The following is a 26,205-nucleotide window of genomic DNA, read 5'->3' as shown; positions in this document are numbered from 1 at the left end:
TGACTATAGATAGTGTGTTGCATAGAGCTAAGCACATTTTTTTTTAAAGTTTACACAATAAAAACAGCTGCTGAGTTCCCTCAAGAGAGAGGCTGAGTATCTCTAGTTCCTCTTCTAGCAGTGCTGTGGGCAGGTAGAAAGCTTGTTTGGGATTTGAATGGTTATAATGGTTATACTGATTATACTGAGACTCCTAAAGCCTCAGAAATTTTAGGGGATGGAGAATCTAGAAAGTGCAGATGTGTGAAACACGTCATTATGATGAGCACATGCTGTAAAAACCAAGGCAAAAGGAGTTCAGAGAGATGCCAACATGTTCTGTGCATGTGGCACATTTTGGAGCTGTGGATGTGTAGCTTCTCACAAACCTTTGAACACTTCAGCATTCAATAAGCCACATGGAAATGATTATATTCTAAAGTGTTCATAGAGTTTTATACAGGCAGATCTTAAAATTTTACCTTAAGTTTGTTAGGTTTGTAAATACTAGACTTGGATGTATAATTGCACTGGTCACCAGGGTGTGAGGGGGATACCTATAGAGCAATACTGACCTGAGCCAAGCACCTTAAACAAAGGCTCACTCTGTCTTTGAAGCTGTCTGAGGTACATGAATATAGTTTTGTTCTGAGAGCTGCTATAATAATCAGGCTTGTTTTGTATTCATTTAAATTTTTTGCAGCAGAATGTTGTTTCACATTTGTCCTTGGATTTGTTATGGGGCAAATATTCAGTCTGAGAATCAGCTTACCAGCTTGGAGAGGGGATGGAGGAGAAGGGAGGAGTTGCCTTCCACAGTAAGGGACTGCAAAAAGACTGGAAGCAAAAGGTGGAAATTACCTTCTTTATCCATAATTTAGTGAGTTCTTAGTATCAATTGCATTCTCCATTTTTTGCATTTTTATGAATTTTACATTCACCTTTTCGATAGGAAACAGGATTTAAGCATCAAAAAGTTTTTATGATATCACTGTCACTCAGTGAATGAAGTTTCAGTAGTTAATTGTATGGATGATCTGAAGACTCTGAACTCCTAAATAGAGATGATGTACTCAGGAAAGGTCCAGCAGATGAGAAGTGTTGTTTTCATTGTAAAAATTATTATAATAGATTATTAATAAAATATCAAAATAACGGTGATAAAATTATAAAATTGGCATTTTGAATGATAGCTGTGCTTGTACTTGTATTTGCCTTTTTTTCTGAAAAAATTTTGAATGAGTTGGGGTTTTTTCATTGTTTAGAATTTATTCTAGTCACTGCAAAGTTGTTCTTTTTTTTAACATGTAAATCAAGGGAAAAAGAAATTCTCCACAGATGTTGAACGTGTTTGATGTATTAGACACATTTTTGCAGCACACTGCCTGAAACCTAGGGAATTCATTAACTCACAAGTTGCTGCCAAGGAGTGGAGCAGTCACATTTCCCAAGCTGGTGTGCCTGTCCCCCAGGTGGGGGATGTGGGAGGGCAGTCTTTGTCCTCCCTTATATTTGGCTGGCTCTGGAGAAAGGGGGACTTCTTCAGATGGAAGGGCTGTTCTTGCTTATCCCCTGACAGCATCTGTTATTTAATTAACCTGGTAAAGTCTGGCTGTTTCCCATTGTACAAACAGGCATGATGACAGACAGGGGCTGGTGCTCTGCATCCCAGAGACACCAGGCCACATCACTGAAGTCACTGGCTTTAGCACAAACTTCAAAGAAAGAGGGACAAGACCCACAATGTTGGGAAAGAAGCACAGCCTTTTACCCTCATCAAAGCAAAGCAGTTGCTTAAATAACACCCACCCTGTGAGGGATCTTTCTTGGTATATTTTTGGACACTGCTGGATAGAGTGGGGCAGTGAGCCTGGGCCAGCAGTTAAGTGTGTTTCTTTGAGGATGTTAATTCCAGCCCTCCCAATTAGCCAAGAAAGGCAAACAAAGACTTAAAATAGCAGTACAGCATGGCAAGAGATGGCCAAACTTCATCTGCATCTATTCTCTTGCAATAAGGAACAGTCAGTAAAAAACCATATTCCTGGGTTTCCCTACAGTTGATCTCCAGAAAAGAGGCTTCACCCAGGGGAGCCTGAGCCTTCTCTGTGACCATCCTGAGGCAATGGGCTTAAGCATCACTGGGAGTTTGAGCTGTAACTGTGTGAATGGCAGAAAATCTCGTGTGTATTTTCAGCAGGGAATCAACTAAAAAACCCTGAGTGAGGAGGTTGTGATTGTTTGAAAAACATGCAGGCTTCACTACCATCACCTGCTGCTTCCTGTCATTCCTGAGATGGATTGCTTACATTCACTGTGGCTCATTCCTCCCCTCGAAAGATTGAAGCTGGTTTAGAATTTCATAGTCCTCAGGATAGGTAGCATCTATAACCTTGAGCGATACTCTGTGATCCTCACCAGTACCTGAATGGGATTTCAGAAGTTGCTTTTTGGTCCATAAAACTCAAAATGGTTTATTTGTGATACAGCTACCCCTCCCTGCAATGTGCTGCTGGCATGGCAGTCCTTGGGGAGCACCAGGCGGAGCCACTTGTTTGAATTAGCCAGGATTTATCCCCCTCCTTGATGTAGATCTCTGACTTGCAAACTCCTTCCACCTCTGGGTTTGTAAGGGCTTAAGAGAAATTGCTGCATTCCCACTGCAGAAAAATTGCCATCAAAAACTAGTAGAGGATTCTGAGGGGCAGAGGTGGGTTTTATTTCTCCATTGTTTGAATTGCAGCAAATGAATATGAGAAATACCAGCCACTATAAACTTTGAGACACAATCACCTAACAGCTGCCAGTGACCTTGTTGAGCATGGAGATACCCGCAACCATTCGCTTTTCCTTTTGGTCCTATCAGCGACGTTCTAGCCCATGTCACTGTTTTCTGAAATGAATGTTCAATATTTGAAGTAACCTGGAACAAGGCATTCCCTTCTGATAACTGCATTTAAAAGAATAGTTTCAACATTTACTCTTTCATGTCCTAGGATTAAAGATGTAGTGATTCACTCCAGTAAGATTGCCTTACATTAAGCCAGAGGGTGTCAAACAAACAACCAAGTTTGCACTGTTTTGTAGGAAACTACAGAACGAATCCAAGGGGGAGAAGATTCCTGTCAGATATTGTTTTATGTTAAAAAATACAGGTTTTTGCCTAATGATGAACTGCAGTGAATTCCAGAGGGAGGGATTAAGAGATGACATTTACATTCATCCATACATTAGAGGCATGTTTCAAAAAAAAAAAAAAAAAAATCAAAGGATTGTATACTGATAAAACTGTGGAAGGTTGCTGCTTTTATTTCAGATCAGAAGATTTCATGAACCCAGAGCTCATCTGTATTTTGCAAATAGAAAAAACTATCTACAAAAAGATAATACCTTTCTCTAAAAGCTTCATTTTTCTTAGTTAAAGAGCACTTTTTTTTTTTTTTTTTTTTTTTTTTTTTTTTTTTTTTTTTTTTTTTTTTTTTTTTTTTTTTTTTTTTTTTTTTTTTTTTTTTTTTTTTTTTTTTTTTTTTTTTTTTTTTTTAGGTTTTATTTTCTTTTTGATCTGTAATGGGTGTGAATGAGGTAATGGAATAACATTGTGATTCAGCTCCTCCTTGAAAAATGCAAATAATTCCTCTGGTATTGGCCTCATGAAGAATAATAGCATGAATACATGGAGCCTTGCAGTAAATGCAAAGTCAGTCTTGGCTCAAGCAAAGGCCAGCTCCAATATTTTGATTGGCATTAATTCTAATTACTCAATGGCATACTCTTGGAATTTTTTTCACTCAGTGTTGCCGTGATGAAACACATGGCAGATGTATTTCTCGGTCTATTAGCACCTTGCAATGAGCCATTAACACGTGTTACTGTTTGTCTCCCCTCTGTCTTTCTCCTAGGAATTATGTCTGACCACCAGTTTGGAAACCAGTTTATGTGCAGTGTGGTTGCATCCCATGTGAGCCATCTCCCGACTACAAACCTCAGTTTTGTTTGGATTGCTCCACCTGCAGGGACGGGCTGTGTCAACTTCATGTACGTACACAGGCAGAGGCGACAGAACAAAATCACTTTGGAGATAATGAAATGATCTAACCTGCTCACACTATGTCTGGGGAAAGAGTCGGTCAGAATAAACTGCAAAGTGAAGACCTCAATATGAAGTGAAAATATTAAGGTGTTCCTGGCTGAACAGCTTCTGTGCATATTAGGACTTTATATTTTCAAATCATGGAGGAAGGAGATAGCAGTTTGTAGTGTAGCACGTCATCAGAGAAATAACAAGTCTAGCATTTAAACAGAAATTGATTCTTCTTAGTTATTAATCATATTATTGATCCTTTAAGTATATAGCTCATTTGTACCGACCTAATTTTTTAACAATTGCATTTAGTATGAGTTAGAACATCAGACACATATATTATTTGGATTGTGAGCATCAACATAAAAAATACAAGTATTTGAGAGTAGTCATGCTCAAGTATTTACTATTTACTAATTATAAGCACTTTTGACTTCTGCTGAACCGAGAATAACCAAGAGGCTTTTTTGGTAATTTCCTTTAAAGACCTAAGTAGTCGTTTGATGATGTAGTACCGTATAAAGTTTCAACAAAATACATGGCTTAACTTGAATTATTAGCATATATATTACTTTATTTTACCTTCAAGTTATTTCTAATTATTTGTCCCAGAATTTTGGTAAATCACATTTGAGAGAGAAGAAACACCTAGAGTGCAATTGAAAGTAGGAAATGTTTCAGTTTTGACACATTCAAGGAAAAAAAGGCAAACTGCTCCCTAATTCAGTAAGTGAATAATTGCAACATTTCAGAGACCTTTTCAGTGTTTCTGTGACTGTCCTGTTGTCAAAACAAACATTCCTTTGAGTCTTATTTCCTTTCAATCTATACTGGGAAGCTGCAGGTAAGTGCCCCATGTAATCAAGTTGTTTTATTGTTGTGAAAATTTAAAAAATGAGCAACTGACTTCTTTGAGAACATAAGTTGCTGATGGTGAGCGCAGTACCTTTTGATTGATTTATCTTTGTCTTTGATATTTCCCTTTATCCATATGATGCACTTTTTTTTGGCCTATATTGTCAGGATATATTATTTATTAGCTGTGATGACAGTCTCAAGACAGTTCTATTTCTAGCTCTCTTTTCTTCTAAACATTTAATAGTAAATTGGGGAAAAAATTAGCTTTGATGAGTGGTAACTAAATTCTGAGAATTTATTTGTTGCATATATAACAGTTGTATATACCTTGAGGATATCTGTCAACTATGGCTTTTTTCTGTGGAAAATCTGTGAATTTTATATTTCCTTTAATTCCTTTCTAAAAATAGTTTCCTTTGTTGATCAAGTGGAAGCAGTTAAAATTTGTTCTTTGAGCTGCCTGTACATCTTCTCTGTGTACTTTTTCCTACTCCTTTACTTTGTAAAATTTTTTGGTTGCCCTGGTATTCAAGGAATAATTGTTGAATTGTTGGTTCTAACTTGCACAGTGACTGCGAATGTGTTTGTTTATGAGATGTGGCCTTCCACTGTGAGTTTTGAGGTCAGTTTATAAACAGTCATTCACTTTCCTGTGACTGATTTTTTTTGGTGGTTTTGTATTGGGTTTTTTTGTTCATAGTTGTCGTTGTTGAAGAAGAACTGACATGCTCTACAGAAATACAAATACTACTATGGCTGCTGATTCCCATTTCAGTGAAATTAAAGGGGTGTTTTCAAAGGCAGTCTGTGCTTGCCTGTCTTGAAATCCATGTAAAGTTCAACGTTGTCTTCAGCAGAAACAGAGTTAGATTAGCAGTGAAGTTTTGGAAATCCAATTTGTAATTCCCTGTTTGTATAAATCATAATCCACCTCTTCAGCATTAACACCCCTTCAAAAAGGGTGGTGTTTGCTCTATGTTAGTATAGTCCTTAGTCGTGCTGCAGTGTACTGGACATACGCAGCAGAAATCTGAATTTATTCTTGACTATGTAATTTGCAGTATGGATGTAAAGGTAAAACTGGCAGGGCTGAGATTTCTGATCCTGCACTGAGGAGCCCAGCACCACAGCTGCTCCCAGGGTCCCCAGCCCGTGTGAGTGTCAGTCTCATGGCTTTTCAGAACGCCTCACACCATGGTATAAGGATACTCCATGGTGATACTACTTTGTCTTTGACGATGAGCAAAATGATGCAGTTATATCAGTTTGGTTTCCCACAGAACAAATTCAGACGTGAGTGGAAGGCTCAGCTTCTCTGAAGTTGTTTAATCCAGGATCACACTTTGCTGAAGGACTACTGAGTAAAAATGATCATCAGTTGAAGGAAATACAAGGAGGAGAAATATGTTTTACCTCTAATTCTCCTCCTCAGTTTTTCTTCTACTGTCCACACTTTCTTGCCCCAGCTGGTGTTTCCGCTGCTAAGTAAATCACAAGTTGCAGTAAACAAAGCTATTTTTGTGGTGCAGTGTTAGTCTGCCTGCTTTACCCAGTTCTCTAACTTCAGGAGTTTCAGAGAATTCGCTCTACCTTGTTTGTCTCCCTTTATAGGAAATACTAAACATGATATTTTAACACTTAAAACTTAATATGTAGTTTAAATTTAATATGTATAAAATTTACTATGTTAAATTGAATTAATTTTAATTTATGTTTAATTTAGTATAAATTAAAAGTATTTACAAAAGGTACCTAAATTTATAGACCCTGACAGCAGTGTAATATATGTAAGAGCTTCCTGTGCTGTTTGTTGCCAATATGTCTGGGATTCAGAGTAGCTCATTAGTCTTTGACCTCTCTAGTGATGGATAATAAGGTTATTAATTAGCACTAGCCTTGGTGTGCAATTTTGGCGCTGTTGGTTTCTCTCTCTGGATGATTCCTATGAGGAACTGGACAAAGGTCATTAGGCAAATCTCTCACAGGTCAATGCACAGCTAGCTTTTATTAACTGCACACACTATTGACCTGTTCTGGTTTCCACTGAAACAGCTGAATTACATGGATGTGACATAGAGAAGTCATAACCCTGTAGGCATCATGGGGAAAATTCCCTTTCACTTCATCTGTGCCTTTTGATGTGCTCCTCTAGAGCTCAGTCCTGAAAAAGACTGAACCCCTAAGAAGCAAGATTTGTGTGGTGACGCTGCCAGTCTATCCTTCCTTGTAGCTCTTGTAGCCATTGGTAACCACAAAAACAAAGGAGTTGAGATCCCAAAGGAGTTGATGACAAAGGAGTTGAGATCTCAAGATACTAAGTTTTATCAAAATCAGTAGCCAGGTATACCATTTATACCAGTAAATTTGGACATTCCCCCAGCAGTCCTGCCTGCTACAACAATTTGTCTATAAACTGCCAGAAATATTCTTGGCATAAATGTGTCAGTTTCCAGTTACCAGCCCAGCCTGCATTTCCCAGTCGTGGCTAAGGAGGATGGCTCTGGGCCACGTTTAGTTTACCAAAACAGCCAGTGAGAGACACATGAAGTACTGCTGCTGTTGCAGGAAAGAAGGGCTAGCAAAGCTTTCACCTGCTGGGATGAGGGGAAGTGGGAATGCTGTGGGGAGGGGTGCTGGCCACAGTTCTAGAGGAGGCTCCTGCAAGGAAGATGGGCTTATTTCTGGGTATGTGAGATGCAGGGGCACAGCAAATTGGGATTCATAGCTCACACACTACTGTGGCAGCGCAGCACTCAGTTTCTTTCCTGCCCCACTGGAGAGTTCCTCTGCAGTTGAATGTAGTCTAGTTCTTTCCATTGCCCACAGTGCTATGCCACTGTTGGATCTGAATGTAAAGTTACCTGATAGAGCCGGGCATCTTTCCTCAGCTCAGTGTTCCACTCAGCAAGCCTTCCCCCAAGTTTCACCAGGACATGATGTGGGGATGATGTAGAGCCTTGTGCTCCATGGGGGAAGGTGGCTGGAGACAATAGTCTTTTTTTTTTTTTTTACACTAATCATGTGCAAACTTATTCTCACTTTGTTTTCTGGTAGTTTTTGTTTTCCCCAAAGTACCTTATCATGGCTACTAAATAAATATTCAGAAATTCACTTATAAGAGAAACACTGAATGCTGCTGGTGTCCCTGTAGTAAATCTTGGTGTAATCCTCAAGAATATTTTCACCACACATACTCCCAGCTGAGTTGAGAAAATAAAAACTAAAATACATCATTTATTGCAGAATAGTTGTCTTAACAATAACTTTGGACTCTCTTAAAGAGGTGTTGAACATCAGGGCCTCTTAAACAAATTACCAGGATCTGTAAATGCTCTTTACCACCACAAAATAGTAGGCCCTCCTTTACACTAACAATTTCTCTGATTGTGTGCAAATTTGTAAGACATTCTCTTCATAATCCTTCAGCTAGGTTACGCAGTTTGTGATTTCTGCTCTAAGCTCACACTAACCTAGTTAAAGCTCAGCCTGTCAGCTGGGATAATAATGGCTGTTAAGGAGGGTGGCACACTGGGCTGTATCTTAGGTTCTTAAGCCTGTTGTTTTATAGATGGCTTAACTTACTAGTTTGCAAAAGTCATAAAGCTGACCTAAATAGCAAAAGCATATTGTGTTTTGATGAGCAGCATGGTTTATTGCAGAAATTCCAGTTATTGTATTACATAGAATTGGTGACTACAGAAATTACCTAGAAAAATAAGTATTTTTCTTATGTAGCCCCTTTTTAAAGTCTTTGAACAAGTGTCTAATAATTACAATTGATTCTATACTTATATTCACTATAGCTTTCATTAATAGTGGACTGGACTTCTGTAAAGCTCTCTGCCTGAGTCTGTAGACAATGTCTAATAACCCATGTAAGGCGTGTGACCCATCACAACTGATCTTAATATTCTGTACACTGAGAAGTCTTTGAAAGTGCTAAAAGGCCCAGTCATACATTATGTGACACCTAATTAGCACAGCTTATGGTGCAAATGGCTAAAAGGGAACAGGAATAGCTGTGGTGGTGTCCCCCTGTGGAGACAGAGGTAAGAGAGCTGTGGTGGCTGAGGCAGAAGCAATCAGTTCTCAGCATAGCTGCTGGAAAATGTTTGGGACTGAATGCTGAAGCAGACAGCTGAACTACTGAATGAAACTTGGAAGAAATTGTCAAGGAAGGAGATGTGTTTTTCAGTGAGAGTCTTTTCCCATAAGCACCTAAAGTTACAACTCCTTTCTGGGAAGTTTGAAGTACCCTGTTCCAGAACTGGTCTTTTCATGCCCATGTGTTTAAGCCTGTTTCAAGACTTGGCAATGGTATTAATGTATGAACTTGAAATATCATGTTGTACAAACACTACAGAACATAAAGACTGTGTTTGAGAGACTTGGTTACCTATTTAAAGCATTTATAGAAAACCTATGATAATAAGTATGAAAATATTGAATAAACATCCAAGAAGATGACATGTTTGCTATATTAGTCCTCTAGCCAGGATGGGAAAGGGGTATATTGCCTGAAGGAATCACATTCCCCTGGTAAACCACTTGGTTAAACTGTCATTTTTTGAATTCAATTTTTGAATTCTTTGACAGAAATACAGAGGATAATCTTCAAGATTAAGTACACAATTATGTTTGCTCTGTTCACAATGATAATACACACAGATACTAACATGAAAGTAAACAGAAAATAGCAAATATCAGAAATTAGTTCCCTTAGGTCCCTTGCATTTATATGTAATCAACCAATTCTTAATTATATTATCACATAAGTTTTTCTTCCTCATGTTCTCATGATACATTCTCAGGGTACATAATTGTACCCTGAAATACAGTGTTGTTCATAGCATCCTACTTGCTGCTATGATTTGAAATCTGTGCAGTAAGTAGAACATATGAAAACACTGATGTACAGACAGCCTTGACTTTGGGGTTCTGTGAAGCAGCAGCTCCCTGCTTCAGATAGGTGCTGCTCTTCTCTTCCTCCTCTTTACAGCAAGGTAAGGGTAAACAGGATATTTCACACCACTCTCTGTGATATTGGTGTGGGCTCTTAGTCAAGGGATGTGCAGGCAACACCAAATAAGATACAGTCCTTGTTTACAGTCAGGGTAGTTCTGATGTTAGCCCAGTGTTGCAGCCATTTTTATATTTCCATATTGCTTATAACTTATGCCTTGTGGAAAAAAAAAGTCATCAATAATTGTTCCTTGTTGGTGTGTCAATCTAGTGGAACTATGAAGAAAAATTACTCCTTTGCTTGGTTTTCCACTTCCCTGCGTAGAGGCATTGTTGTGCTGTCAATCAGCATTATGAGAAATATTCTGAACATCATGAGCCAATATTTGATTCAGATCTTGGCTCTGTTCTCCTGTCCTATTTTGATGTGGTGCCCAGATTACCTCCTTCATCTTCTGTGTTTGTTAATTTTTCAGTGAAATGCAAACACTCTGTGTGGAATCATTGTGGCTCCTTTAAGTATAACCCCAAACAGCAAAGATTCATCTGACTGTGCAGAATTAGATTTAACTTGTCTGTTAGTTTTGTCTGAGTTTTGTCTATGTTGTCTAAAGCAAAGAAAGATGACCAATGTGGAATTATGGGTGTTTTCAGAAACTTTTTTAACAGAAGATGGTAGCACAAACTGTGACAGTGAGTGCTATTCAGAAGTGTTCAGAGCAAAGCAAGAAAAACATGAGAGGGAAGGGAAGCAGGCTGCACCTAATTTTCCACCCCTCAAAGGGTTTTCAGTTGTTTTCTGGAGATAGGACATGTAGTATCTGCACATCCAATGTCTCCTGGTAGGTATTTTTATGAGCTGTGTGTTTGTTACCCCCTCGAGAGTTGATGGGCAATCTGCTTCTATAGACATCCAGAGCCTGACGTTCAGTTCTATATCTAGAGAGAGGTACCTTCAGGTCCAGAAGGTCTCTATATCTCTACTAGTTTCCTTAGGACATTCCAAGTAATACATTTAGGCAACTGACTTTAGCCCTACATCTCCACTGACCAAGATGGATTACTATCTACATAGCTCACATATAGATCTTTATATTGGCACATTTTTCAAGATTTTTTAAACCTGAATTTGAATTCCACCCAGACAGACTCAGCTGCCTAAACAAAAGCACCCCTTACCAAGCCATGAAAACGAATTTTTCATCCCCACTACTCTCAGCATTCAGTAGCTTTTTCTGTGTCAAGAATTTCCAATGGGTGGGCTGTTGAACAGTTGAATCTGATGAAGGGTATGAATAAAAATGGCAACTTTGTAAAGTTCATAAAATCTTGCAGCTGTTTTCCTTTTTTCTTGGAGGTAAAATCTACTGTCTAATATTCTCTTAGTAGCCTGACACAACTACTTAAAGCCCACTTTAATGAGAGGACTGCTCAGCTTTTAACCTTTTCTTCAAGTTTGCTGACAAGTGGCCACTCGCTATTTTAGGCTCCTCGTGCTGTCTAGTAGATATAACAAAAGCACAACCAACAAAGCCAGAAAGAATGGGTATGTGAGCATAAAATAAAAGCACATGAAAATTCTGTTGGTGTTAGCTGAACTTAATTCCAAATGTGAGCAAAAAGCATAGAATGCAACTTCAGTCAACACTGTGTAATGCCAGAATAGAAACTGCAAGATTATATAGTATTAGGACAGTTTCTTTTCTTTGTGTGATGCAAATTTATTGTACTTGTATGACAGCAGAAGGTAGCTCACTATAGCCTTTGGCTACTCTATTAAGAATTTTTTGTGGTTCCATGTAGGATCCTGACACCTCCTGCATGAAATAAAATGAAATTCAGCCGTTTTCTACTGGTATTATCTAAACAGTAAAATAATAATAAATAATTGTGGTGGTTTTAATCTAGGCCTTCCCTGGTTAACAGTTGGTAACCAAGGAAGGGGCAGTGTTCCCAGTATTCCATACAATTTTTACATAAATCGTGGTATAAATAAGAAGGGAGGAGCGGCCTTCCTTCTTCTTCTCTTCTGCCGAAGTTCAGGAACAGTGGGTCCCTGCGTTGGTCTCGCTTATCTAAGGCTGAGGCCTGCAGCATCCACTAACCTGCCACGTGGAAGCTTGGAGAGTGCTGGCAGTGTCTGCCAATCCTGCTTTCTAAGGGATGTGGTGAGATTTGTTTCACTGGTTATTTTACTAGTTTTTGTGCATATCTAGTTTTTGTGCATCAATCTACTAGTTGATTGTGCATATCTATTCAGTGTCCCTTTTTGTTTACTTTTGTCCCTTTTTCCCCTTTCCCTATCCCTTCGGGGGTGTTTGGATTCCTGTTTGCTGTGTACATAGCATCTTCACTGTAATATACATAAAATATATTTTTTATATATAACTAGCTTGGTTTTCGGGTTCTTCAATTTGCATAGTTTTTTTTCCTTTACCCTGGGGGAACTAAAAAGAGGGGAAGAGAAGGGCTGCTACTGGGGGGTTAGGCATTTGGCAGGGAGCCAAGTCCGAACCATCACAATAATCTAAATAATAAAACGGTCATGGTGAGAATTACTTCCCTTCTTACAAATGTTCATTTGGCAATTCTAGAAGTAGAGATTAGATTTTACTTTCTTCCCTTTCTGCAACATTTTCCCATTATTTTTGTGCATGAGACCATCAATCCACAATCCGTGGCTCAATTATTGGTAGTTGTTTAAAATTCTCTCTTGAAATCAGAAACAAACATCTCTCCATAACCTCAGGGTTATTTTTCAGAACATATTTTAGTTCATCAACAGCATAAATCTTTGTTTCATTTAAAGAGTTGCTTCGTCTTCCCTTTTTCTCAAGGTGGCTTAATTTTGAAAGTGACTAGAGTACAGAATATATTACACGCACCTCCAAACACTTTGTTTCCACTAAGAGGTTTTCTTCTGTACCAGAGAAATTGAATGAAATGTCTTTTGGCTATCAATAATTGATTGATAAAAAAGTTTCAAAATTATGTCCTAGAAGAAATACGCTTAATAAAATAGGCATGAAACAGTTTTAGTGAACTCTTTTAAAAATGTTAGTTATAGAAAGAGTGAGCACTAAACATACAGAAAAGCATTCTCTACAGGTAAACATATAGTGCATAAAAACATGAGTACAGGCAAAGGTAAAGGTCAGTTGTAAGAGATGTTTTAGGAAGCTAAATTTCAGGACTGCAGACAATCATGTCTGCATGGAAGCCTTTATACCTCTGGAATATCTCACCGGTTGACTGATGGAGCCCGACCATTTCAATGCCATCTCTCAAGCAGATAATGTGCCCAGTGCACAAATGAGTTTGAGATAAGTGCACTGTCTGTACACTTCTTAGGAAGTACTTGACTTCTGGCGAGGGACTATTACTAAATAACTTGGTGAAGAGCTCAATACTGTGGGATGCTGAGCACTGGCCTTGATCCGGCAGAGCAATCATGCGTGTTTGTGCTGTCATCAAAGGAACAGGCAACACTTTTTGTATTTTTTAAAATTCATTCCTTCAGATTACTTGTTTGAAACTTTGGTTTGTTCATGTACACAGGCAAGGACATAGAAGGATGTTCTGTTCATATTCTCAGTTCACAAATATTAAGTTTCTTTTCTCATGTTGTTTGTTTGGATGAACCTTAATAGACTGATATACATATATACAGTATTATGAAGGCATGCATTATGAAGGCAAGACTTCATATTTATGTATATATAATGTGAAAACTGTGGTATGATGAACGTGAAGATCCAGTAAAATAAAAAAAAAATAAAAAAAATCTCCCTCTGTCTATACTGCACTGGTCTCTTCACAGCAAGTTCTAGCAAAAGTTTAGAAATTAAAAAGAAAGAAACCTTGTACTTGAAGATACAAAGAACATTAGATCAGCTTTTGCTGCTCTCACACTTGGAAAATTTGGATTTGAGTATTCAGAATGACCATGACTTCAAACTAGCTGACAGAGTGAGCTCTAAAACATCTCTCATAATTATTGTTTAAACTATACTTAAAAATAGGGTGTATCCCTTCCTTCTCGGATAGAGAAACTCAAATCTATTAATAATATTTAGAGAATTCTTGTCTCTGGGTATAAAGTGGAATATAGTTCAATCTGCTTATAATAAAAATTTAAAAATATTACAGTAGTATTATATATAAAACATTACCAAACAAACATTCAAATGTAATAATCCTTCAATAACCTCAGTATACAAATTACACAAATGTCATCAGAATGGAGTTGTGCTAATAATTGATAGTATTTGTCTTTACTTGATTTTTTTTTTTTTTTTACAGTATCCACAGGTGACAATTCTTTTGATGTCAATTTTTCATACAAAAATTGCTTATATGCAGTGGTCTGTGTGTGATCATATTGTGGTCTAGATGCTCATGAACACTGTTTTCCAGAATCAAAGACCTCTGAGGTGGGGAGAACTCTAAAACTTGCAGATGTTTCTAGCAATTATTGTTTGGCAGGTAAAAGAGAAAATACAGAGAGGTGAATGAAATAGTTAGTAACGATTTCCTTGCTTTGTTTTTCTTCCATTCTTGACAGTAGAGAGGATTAAACCAGAAATTTTTAATAGCTCTCTCCATTTTTCTCCAATGTTTTGCACTATTTGACTTTTGGAAAAATGGAAGGCATTCCCAAATAACTTCTTACCAGGTGTGATTACTTAGACTGTGGGGCTGTGACATATTTGTGGGCCTGTGAGCTGTTTGGGGCAGAGACAACACCAGAGCAGGAGATGTTGTTCCAGCCAACCATTGCACATCGACTGCTCAGCGGTTCCTGGTGGGCAGCAGCTCAGTCATGCCAGCAGAAGCCTCAGACAGGTATCAGGACGGCACCTGCTTTTCTAATGACATAGAGATGTTGTAATGGCAGATACCACAATGATGTTGCCATGACATGGTCGTCATCACAGCAGCTCTCAGTGAAAGTTCTGTTCCATTCTGTTGTGATACAGAAGAACTATTGCCTAGGAGAAGGCTTGGAGATCCTACACTAATTCAAATAATAATAAATTTGAGATTAAAAGCAAATTATTGAAGTAATTCACGTGCCATTTTCTGGCTCTTGTTGCTGATTAACTGTAGAGAGTTGTTCTCACTACATATTCTACAGGTACAATGCCACTGTAACATTTAGGGTTTTCCTAAGATGGCACTGTTTTCCTTATCGCTCTGGAGTGGCTTGGATCTTTTAGTTCTTCTTAGAAATGTAACAAATACAACATTTTCTGTTATATCCTTCCAAATATCCATCTTAGATCAACATAAGCTCTTTAGCTCAAGTAGTAATGTACTTTCACTTGAGCCATTTTCTGTGAAAAATGCATTTTTAGAGTCTTAAAGAGTAAGCAGCTCTCCAGAAATCTCGCCCAAGTAGAGAAGAGTTTGAAATAGCAAGTTTGAAGAAATGAATAATGAAGCAAGGTTAATCTCTTTGTCTTTATTTTCAGTACTTCAGTAGTCTGAGGTCAAATTTGCCCACATTCAACATGTCACTTGCAGTCAGGAACTAAAAACATGCCGCATAAATTCAGCCAGCTCCTATCAGCATTAGTGTTTATGCAAAGGATTATAATTGATATGAGCAAATTACTTTGCAGAACCTACTTACATATTCAAAGAGTAATGTCCTAAACATCCTAAAATACAAAAGGCAAACAGTAGAAATGCTCCCAATTAATATCACAGACAGTTTGGCAATGCAGTGAAGATGTCAGGGCCATAATTTGAATGATGGTTTTAACACTCAAATAGAGAGAGAATATGTATGGTGAGTTAAGCTGCATAAAGCCTTTCTTCTAAATCCAGATGTAGGCATTAACTCACATATTTGAGATGACATGCTTATTTGCTAAGTGCAAAGATGGTTAGAAAAAGGCTTTCCCGACTGAGGATAAAAGCTGGAGTACTCTTTAATTTTGGTTACTGCCAAGCTTATTTCAACAACCACAATAGTTATTTGGCTTTGTACCAAAAAGTGGCAATACAGTACTTACATGTCTATGGATCAAAATTAGATGAAAAATTACTGTTCCTCATCTCCAAAGCCATTTGCCACATATTTTATAGGCCTCAAGATGCCTTTTGTAATATGTGATAACAGAGCCAACTGAAGCATCTGCCTGGGAAGAGATTACTTTAATTATGGACTCAATGTCCTATTTTCTGCAAGTGTTCCCCAGAGAATTTCCTACTGCTGGATGAGAGATGTTATGATGCACATTAAAACCTACAAGTCAAACAAAAGAGGTTGTAAAAGTGAGACTAGGACACCCATAGAGTCCCCCCTCTTCTACTCAGTGGCTAAAAAAATAATCCTGAGTTCTTTGATGATAACTTTTTAATTAATCTAACACCTGTTTAAATAATTTCATAGAGAGAGAGAGAAAAAAAATGAATGTTTAAAAACTTACACTTTTTTCCTTATCCTATTATGTTTTGTAAAATTGATTGGTATATAGAAGTCTTTAAAATGCTCCTGTTTTCCTTTTAGTTTTTTCAGTGCAGTAGTTACTAATGATGTCATGTGAAAAATGCAGCAAAGAGGTTCCTTGTTAGCTTCTATTTTTGTAACATGTGAAGTTCCTTGTCATTAAGAATTCATTTGCCTTCCACTGTAGTATCATTGATCACAATTAACTCACTTGATATTAAAGTGGATGTGCTGTATACTCCTATAGAAATTCTGTGTAAATCACCATTGATTTAACAGTTTAATAGATACTCAAAATATTTGTCATTCTCTCTTTATCAGTTAGAAGAAAGCCTAGAGATCTTCATTAGCAGCTGCTGCAATGATGAGCTAAAAGTTTTTCTTTACACAAAATATGATGGAAGAGCTGCAAATATGGCTTGAAGATGCTGTGACAGCATGTGAGGTGGTGGGAAACTTCCTTAGAATTTGTCAAATTGCCAAAATTAAAAAGAAAATAACATCTCCATAAAATACTGAACTTTAAAAACAAAACAACAACAACAAAAAAACAAATAAACAAAAAATTATTTGAAGTGTATTTAAATATTTAAATCTGATAGTATTTGAGAGTAATGCATCTTTGATCCTGTACAATTATTAGAAAGGTTTGTTCTCTAAAAAGACAGTAGAGTTTGTCCTCTATAAATAATATTGATTAGCATAAGGAATTTTTTAGTTTGCTAATTTTAAAGTAACTGTCTGTACTGAAGCAAAACCAAATCTAAATATAATTTTAAATGGGTAGTACTTCTCTGGTCTGGGAGAAGGTAGTATGGAGATTTACAGCTTATCAAATGGAAGAATTTAGCTAGCCCTGCAGCTTCCAGCCCCAGAAGAAGTTCCTTTCCTAAGGGAACTGAGCTTGTCAGGTAGGGGTCATCACACATGTTTCTACTTCATGGTTTCCAACACCATTTCAGGTGCTTGGGGAACACCTGCTCCAAGCTTGGTCTCTGTTGTCATATAGGCTGAGTTTGTAAACCCTGTCACAGCGTGATGTGCCAGTGACTGTGGCTCAGAAATACCTGACCTGCATCTGCAGGGTTGAATTTGGGTTTGGAAGTGGAGGCACCTGTTCTGTCTGGGCTGTGGCTCATTAAGTTGCATGATGTAAGCTTTAGGAAGTGGATGGAGAGAGCTGAAACACTGGAGGTGCTTCTTCCTGAAGCCATTCTGGGTTAGGAGGAGATGGAGTCCAGCTCTCTGCTGACTACAACATGGTGTGACATCTGAAACTCCACAGAGACACATAGAGTCCTGCTCCATGGAAGGTTAAAGTATTAAAACTTGCCTCTTGCCTATCTGCTAGACTTTTCCTTTTTGTTAGGTGTTGGTTTGTTTGTTCTGACTCTGTCCTCTGGCTGTAAGCTGTGTGGTGCCAGGGTTTAGTGGAAGCTTTTGGCTCATAAATAAGTGGGAAAAGCCCCCTTCTGTGAGGAAAGATCTTTGGACCAACCTTGGACCAAGGTGGATACTGAGTGAAGATCAATTGTTTCCAGGCTTGCTGATTTGACTTTTGGTCCATTACTGAAAAGCTGGAGGAAAAGGTCACAAATATTCATGGTTTACTGAAAGGACCCAGGCCACTTCTCTTGGACTTGGGTTCAGGACGTTGTTCATTGGTAGACATGGAGCACGGCTGGTTCAGTCGCTGGTGTCTCTTCTGGGAGTTCCAGAGAGACCCTCTCTCTTCATCAGGCTGTGAAAACTACACATGCCTGAACCCTGGTGCATCTAGAGCTTGACTTCCTCGGCTGCTCTCCCAGGCTCGTGTGCCCTACATAGCACCAGATCCCCTTGCGGCACTTGAATCATGCTGAAAGTCATGCAAAATTTCAACTGTGATTTCTGCAAGGGCAAATATTTCAGCTGTGATGCTTTGCTTTGCCAGAAGCCATGAAATCTGTTAGGATATTTTCCTGCTTGCCAGGGAGATCTGACCTTTCCTTCGGGTGAAGTGCCCCGCTTTGGAGCTACTGTCCCTTTGCTCTCAGAGCTGGCACTGATTTGGGGGTCATCAATGTTCTTAGCCAGAGCTTTGTGTTTTAAATAGTATGGGCAATTAGGTCATCATTCCAATTACCTATGTACAAATTGTTGCCTTTTTTGTTTCAAAAAAGATTCCAAAAGGCTGGACTTCTGCTGTTACTTAATAGGATGAAATGCCATTCCTTCAAGAAAGGTGTGTCTCACAGTGGCTTTGAGAAATTAGTTTCCTACTCTGTGGAGCCTTTAACTTGTAAGGGGTCTTCTTTTTTTTTTTTCTGGTTAATCTCAGCATCAAGAGTCCCAGAGTCAGGTGCGTAAAGAGATGGAAAACACACCTCTGTGTCTGAGTTGCTCTTTGCTCTGTCAGCTAATGTTGGCTATAGTTCACATCCCTCTCCTGCTAGCTTAAGCTGTGATGGTTGCTGCTAGGAGGTCTCTGCCCATCTGGACAGGAAGCACCAAATGTGCTGTGGTGGCTCCTGACTCCTCCACCAGAAGAGATCTGCAGTGTGGATTTGATTGGAGGGGGGAGGACATGGTGTTCCAATCCCCCTCTCTCTTTCAAAGCCACGTGAGGTGTCCATCGGCTGGGAACCAGTAGGTTAGTGCTATAAGCCACTGTCCATGATGACAGATGAGGAATGTTGGCTTTACTTCTTATGGGGGGACTGCAAGTAGATCTGGTGTCCATGATGATACTGTCTTTGTTCTGAAATACATTGAGGATGCATTATATTTTATCCATCCCGGTGCAAGGACTTTGGTATCTTTTACTAGGGAATATGAAATGTGGTCTAACAAATACTTCTCTTTGTGTAGCATTTTCTCTAGCATAACATAACATCCATAATTCCTTTTTTTTTTTTTAACCTCCTCTCCAGTAATGCACAGAACATTCATTACACCCTTTTCTCCATCTTACAGGGTTCATTTGTAGCTTTCCTGTGGCAACAACAAACGCAGCAGTAGTGAAAAATTTCATAATGCTGGCAGAGCACTGAGGTCCCCACAAGTCATGTCTCAGAAAAGTGTAAATTATTTAATGTCAAATTTCTAAAAATGAAGACATTTCTCATTTATCAATTAGTACATTTATTTGTGCCTTTAAAGACATGACCGTTGTGATATTGAAGTAAAATTTAAATCTAAATTTGCAGTGCCATATGGCACAACCTGTAGACACTAAGACTCTGGGAGTTCACGCATTAGGTTGCCAGACTGATGTGGTGGATAAGTAGATTGTCATAAAAGTAATTAGTTTCAGTGTATATAGATTGCACTCGGCCTTTTTTTTGTTGTTAAGCTTTTCAGGGTTGATCTTTTAATGCTTTGTTGTGATGCAAAAAAAAAGCATCTCAAGAGGATGCTTTATGGCTACAAATTTTTAGTATGTGTTTGCTGAATGAAATAAAAGTCAAAAAGATCTCATACTTGCTAATATTTAGGATACATCAGGAATGTTTAATTGTATTTGTAAGAATATTTCTGTGGTTGATTTCTAAGTCCCCAGGGATCTAACTAGTGGCTAGGTTTCCTGGTTGTGACTGTTCAAAGCTCTGGATTAGTTTTGGCAGCAAGCCCCATGGACTAGGACAAGAAATAAATAATGAATTTTAAAAATCACAAACAAGTACTTCTGGCGTTGACTGATGTTTTGTAATGTGATATAGATGACCATTACATGGCTCAGTAAAGGTAGTTTAGTTGCAGTAGTTTAGTTCAGTAAATGTAGTTAATTTGCATGGCCAGCTCACTTCTCTAGGTCTCTGCCTCACAGGTAGTCAAGCTGGATTTCAAAGCAGGGGTTTTGTCTCACTTTTGGCAGCAGGGCTTTCTCCTGCAGAATGTGACTTGGAATGTGAATTCCCAGCTGGAGCTATGAGGGAGTGCCAATGCCAGGACAGAGCAATTAATGATCCCTTTGACCTGAGAGCCAGTCCTGGAGCTGTGTGTGCCCTGGAACTCCAAAGGTTGTGGCACATGTCTTGTGGTTCTCAGCTGTGTGGAGGTTTTAGTGTGTGGCTGGCAGATTGGGGAGCACTGAACACCCAGTGGCAGAGGGAAAGGGAAGGATACAAACCTCAGCTGAAACAGGAACATTAAACCAAGTTTACAAAGTTTTCATGAGTTTCCTTAGATTTCCAGAGAGTAACAAAATCATAAAATGAAGCTCCGTGTTTGCAGGTGTTAGAAGCTTTGCACTGCTCCACTTAGCATGCTTTACTAATGTCTTAAAATTTTCAGATTATATTTGAAAAGTTAATAAATAGAATTTTAATAAACCCTACTTTTTCTCTTTAAATTGCTGAAATAATGTCACTGGGTCTTACTCTGTGTGTGAAAGTGTGAGCGCAGAATACATTTCATGGTTGATTTATGAGCCCCTTGAAAATATGGTTTATAATGAAATTCCAACAAGCCCTTAACAAAATTAGCATAACAAATAGGAATGTAATAATACCTTTCATGTCTGTGCATTCCTGCAGATTCACTCTCCCTGAGCACTTGCCAAAGACCAGAGCACTTCCAGCCAGGGCTGGGCAGCACACATGGAGAATGTGCCCGCAGGAATCTGCCTGCCTGCTGCACGAGTGTGAAGTTATGAGTTCAAAGAGTCTGTATGAGCAAAGTTAAATCAGCAGTAATGCTAGCAAAATAATATCAAACTAAAAATAGCTGTCTTTAGCTGAATTTATTGCTGGACTACTAAGGCAAAACGTGAGAAGTGTAACTTTTGCTGCTGGCAGTACCTAATTTCAGGTTTTTGTCACAATTAGGAAATACAGCTGAGATGGTAGCTAGAAAACTAGTAATGGCTTGGTCTGTCATTGTTCATATGAGAAGTCTATACTTATCTTTATATTTTTAAGCTTTATTTTGTTGAGATTTACAGTTGAGTCAGATCCCTACAGACTGGGATGCTGATGCTTTGCCTTGTATTTGCTTGTCATGTACGAGATAACTTTTTGCTGCTGTGTTTCTTTGGAACATTTTGGTTTTGTATAGAATAACCTGTGCCAAAGCTGGATAACTGAGTCAGACTCAAGATTTTTTTTTGTTTTGTTTTGTTTTTGTTTTGCTATGCAGAAAAGTCTGGGCTGTGGACATCTCAGATTTAACATACGTAACACCAGTGGTTTGTCACTAGGAATTTCGAGGTCATTACACTGACCTCAATCTGCTCACGCAACCACTAAAACAAATTAAAGAGCAAAAGTACTATGCAGCTGTTAGTATGTAAAGGGCTGATGGTAGCTGCTGAAATACAAAGCAAGAGAAAGACCTACAGTTAGTAGCATAGTCTTTGGTGTCCTGGCAATGATACACAGTTACGAAGCTAAAATTTAGCATTGAGGTTCATACACACAGAGTATAATTACATTCTCATTCTAAAATCATAATGCAAACAATGTTAGACTAAGTGGTATCTTTTCAAAGGAGAAGTTAAAATGGGAGATATAATTCCAGATGGGATAGTTAGAAAGAACTGTTTACTGTGTTTCCCATTGGCATATTGTTAGGATTATTTTGGGAAATACAAAAATGGGTGGGAGCAGAAAAAAAAAACAATCTGGGAAATAAAAAGGAGGAGTGAGCTTGTGGTGAGAGAGTAAATCTCATAGGGCTGCAGGTTAAACCAGGCCTGGGAAGAGTTTGTGCAGAATGTGAGCACCTTGCCTACAGAAATTTAGAAAAAGTAGAAACCCTTAAGTGACAATTTTATTATTCTTCCAGAGATGTGTTTGGTTAGTTTTACTGGTATGTCTATGCCTGTGGCAATCCTCAAATTTCCACTATTAAAATGTCAGGTTAGGAGGTGACTCAGTACTGGAGATCTCTGCGTTTTACTGGGTTGAAGAGCAGAGATAAAGGAGCCAAAACAGTTCAGGGGATCCCAAACCTAGGCTTGACAGATCCTACTGTAATAATTTAAGTTATTGTATTTCTTTTATTTAAGCACTATTTGGTAACTAAGATAAAAAGTGATCATGAAAAAGTTTTATGTTCATGTGTATGTAATGGGGACAGTGTCTATCTCCTGCACTCAGCCTCAGCCTTTGGTTTTCTCATCATCATTTTTAATAGCAGAATTAGTTCTTTGTGTTAATAGACTTATGAAGGAATAAAACAGCCACCCTGACTGCAATAGCATACAAGCTGTCAGACTGCTTTTTTCCATTTTTTTTGACTAGTCAGGCTGAGTATCCTGAAGGAGGGATATTTGGGCTTCAGCCAGCATGGTCTGCACATGGGCCATTAACCAGATTTCTTAGTCTTACAATCTTGCTCTTTTTAGCACAATTACTTTTCTATCTTCATGTCCTCTGCAGTCATTAGCAGATCCAACAAGGAGGGAGAGATGTTTGTGCACAACTTTGCGAGGGCTACGCTGTTGGGGTCAGGTGTCAGGACTGTGCTTCAGTTCCCAGGGAATCAAACTTCTTTTACGTTGTTACGTGCATGACACTGCTCATGACCTACAAAACAGGGTCATAATCCAGCTCTACAGCTGCTACCTCACAAATTGTACAGCATACAAAACTGGATTGCTAAAGGATTCAAAAACCTGTAACCAGAAAATATAATTGGAGGTTGTTTTACTACTTCTCAGACGCAGACAAAAAGATACCTAACTAGTGCTGGGTAATTGAAGAAAAGCCAACACCTGAAGTTTAATTTCCCCAAATACTACAAAGTAGACCAGAAGAAACAAATTATCTGCTTTCACTGTCAAAGACACTCAACCATAACTCTTAACAGTCTTTAATTTCAAATGCCTTGTAAATTAATCATTCATTGCCCTCCAATTTTAATTTTCTTAAGGAAAATGTTTCATAACCTCTGTTAGACCAGATCCTTCTATGATAAATCACTTTGCACAGGACGGTATTGCTGGATGATGAAATGCAGTGTGAATATTGGTGTACACAAGAGCTTCTCGTGGGATAAGGTGCTGGTAACTCACAGTAAAAGGACTCTCAGGACTTGGCTCTTCATACTTAGTTGAAGAGCTACAACAACACTATTGGTTTTTGGGATAGTTTCCTGTGCAGTCAGGTCAGTGGCTTGTAGAACCAGGTGGACAATGCAGAAACACAGGTGCTGGGAGGGGTCTGACACACTGGGTTCTTGGGCTGTGTCGAGGATGACATAACTGCTATTTATTTATTTTGTTTTGCTGTGTCTTATTTTAAAAAAAAGAAGGTCTAATCAAAACCAGCTAATCTGAAGTCTGATATATAAGATGTGATTTGATAAAATTTCTTGGTCAGAAGTTTCTCACTTTTACTATAAATGGCAGGTATTTTTAATTTGCTGCACAAGTAGTTTTCATGTTTTAGCATAATTTAGAGTGAATTAATGGCTTGTTATTTATTGCCTAATGCTCTGTAGGAGTGATTTATAAAGCCATGCTCTGCACTGCTTGTTACTTTGTATTCTCTGTGTTAGGTGTATCATCAATATCATTAAATGAATTCTCAGTGACATTGCTCTGGAACTATGGGTTTTGATACAAGGGTAACAGAACATAAATCAAGAATTATGTTTAATTCATAAGAGGCACCAATCTCTCATTTAGGTGTAGGCTGGGCTAGAAAGTGTCAAAAATATGCTTTACAATACCTTTTGTGATTGCTTTTCAGACCCTCTCTATATGGCCTTATGTTCTCTGTGAGAATAATAGATAGCAATAGAGTGCAGTTTGTCAAGTGAATAACATTTGTGGTTTATATATTTGGGTGCAAATGGCATCATTATTTTTACCACAAACCAAAAAGGAATATATTTACATGAATATACTTAAAACTATTCTTAAGGGAATCTGTAAATATAAAGACAAGTCTCACCCATTCTGTGCAATAAATATCATTGTTAATTATGTAAATTACACTTTAAAAACCTAATACTTTCTAGTATTTCTTACTGTAATTTTTACTTCTCTGCCTACTGAAATATAAATAAACATTTATATTAGTATTTCTTTCCTTATCGCTTTAAATTCCTCTTGATTAGTGCATCGAAATCTAGAACTTTGAAAAACCTATCAGAATATTTAACCAGTATCTGTTTGCTATTTATAAATTTTATGTAAATATTTCTATTCTCTTTGGCTTTTGTAAAAAAAAAAAAAAATTATTCTTACAGAACCTAAATTTAGGATTGGCACTGACTTGAAAATGCACTTTTACCTCACTGTCACTCCAAGTGAATGTGAACTCTTGACAGTATCATTCACATATAATGGTAATTTTGAAGCAAGAAGATTTAACTCTGTGCTGGTGATGCAGTTTAATTGGAAGTGTTAACTATGCAGGAACTATGGATCCCTCCAGTGCTGTCATTTGCTGGAGGTTTGCTCATCGCCTAGCTGCAAAAAGCAGGACATATTCTCTTTGATGTTTCTTGGAGTTAACAAAATAGTTAACATTATTTTAAATGGCTGAAAGGAATTACATTCACGTGAGAATACTAAAATTTACACATAAATCCAAACTGGGAAAAAACACATTTTTTGAAAATGGATGAATACTTTTTGTTAACTATTTAAAACATTTTTTTCTCAGTGGAAATAAAGTACCATAAAACAAATAACATATAATCGGAAAAGAAGAGAAATCAGATTTCAGGCTCATTATGTCCCAGCTTTCATGCCCTATCCTGTGTGCCCTTTCATTCAGATTTTCTAACGTTTGTTAGAATGAGAAAAAAAATCAATTTAAATATGTGATGAAGTTTTGGACACAAACCTGGAAGAGATTGTGGGGTTTTTTTCAACGTTTTCACTTAAAAATAAACTAGAATGGGACTTTTGGGATTAATATTTTCATTTTCACCTTGGTTTTGCAATAGAAAACTCTACCCGGTTTGTAAACAACATTTATGTACTCTTCTATATCAAAAAGCCTCTATATGTGAAAATTAAAAATTGCCAGTAGTATTTTATTTATCCCGAATCTTCAAAAAATGCTTTATCTTGACCACCTGGCATTTACGAACCTTCTGTCTCTCTGGAGGGTGCTGAATGATGTTAGGGTGAGTTTTGGGAAGGTGTGCGGACTCTGAAGGATCCCTTGGTCTCAGGAGGTTGTGGCCCACAGATTTCCAGGTCTCCCTTACAGCACACCGGACATCAGTCCCACCCCTGATGGCAGCCGTAGCCAAGCTGCAGCAGGCTATTTTGGGACACCTTCTACCCAGTTTTGCAAAGGAAATGGACACTTGGTTAGTTGTGGCATCCTTAGGCAAGGCAAAAGAGTGCTCAGCAAAGAGCTGTCATGTACCTACTTAATGACATTAATGTGCTCAAGACCACAGATCTCCTTTAGGATCAGAGGTTAATGGTGCAATAACTAACTGCAAGCTCATTTCATCTACTAGTGCTTCTGAAATAACAATGACTGGGGTAATTTTTCTTCATTATGTTGTGTGCCCTTTGATTAGAAGGGTTATGATCTAAAATGAGTAACTACTGTACATGGTGACACAGTACAGATCCATTTCGTGGGCAACTGCCCAGTTTTCAAACAGTCACTTATATTAAAATTTTCTGTCACCAGCATTAAAAGGTGCCTGTGTCAGTTAAAATTAGGAAGACAAAACATGCAGGGAAAGTCAATTTAATTTAGCCTAAGATGTATTTCTGGAGCGGTATGGCTGTCTGTCCGTCCCTTTTTTACCCTGCAATAATTATTTCTGAACTTGTAGGTCCATTCCAATGAAAGTTGACAGCAACTTAAGTGTCTTAAATATATTAACTTTGATCTTTGAATATAGAGGACTGTGCTGAAGAAAACATTGGGAAGGATTATTATATACAAATGGAGAAAAATTTTGAGGC

The 26,205-nt window shown here is 38.0% G+C and overlaps 1 protein-coding gene across 3 annotated transcripts in view; it reads left to right on the top strand.

Annotated features, from left to right (window-relative positions):
- The window catches only part of RELN (reelin), a 281,279-nt gene that overhangs the window by 77,665 nt on the left and 177,409 nt on the right, over window positions 1-26,205 (top strand). For all 3 annotated transcript variants that reach the window (XM_027888170.1, XM_027888169.1, XM_027888168.1), the window contains exon 3: window positions 3,876-4,011. In XM_027888170.1, coding sequence (XP_027743971.1) covers window positions 3,876-4,011 — 136 coding nt within the window. The remainder of the gene's footprint in view (window positions 1-3,875; window positions 4,012-26,205) is intronic.

This window comes from Empidonax traillii, unplaced genomic scaffold (genome assembly GCF_003031625.1).
Source record: "Empidonax traillii isolate 1590-97213 ecotype Southwest subspecies unplaced genomic scaffold, ASM303162v1 scaffold234:size820800, whole genome shotgun sequence".
Classification (NCBI taxonomy): Eukaryota; Metazoa; Chordata; class Aves; order Passeriformes; family Tyrannidae; genus Empidonax; species Empidonax traillii.
Note: the sequence above shows the minus strand (reverse complement) of the source record. Positions and strands in the feature narration are given on the sequence as shown.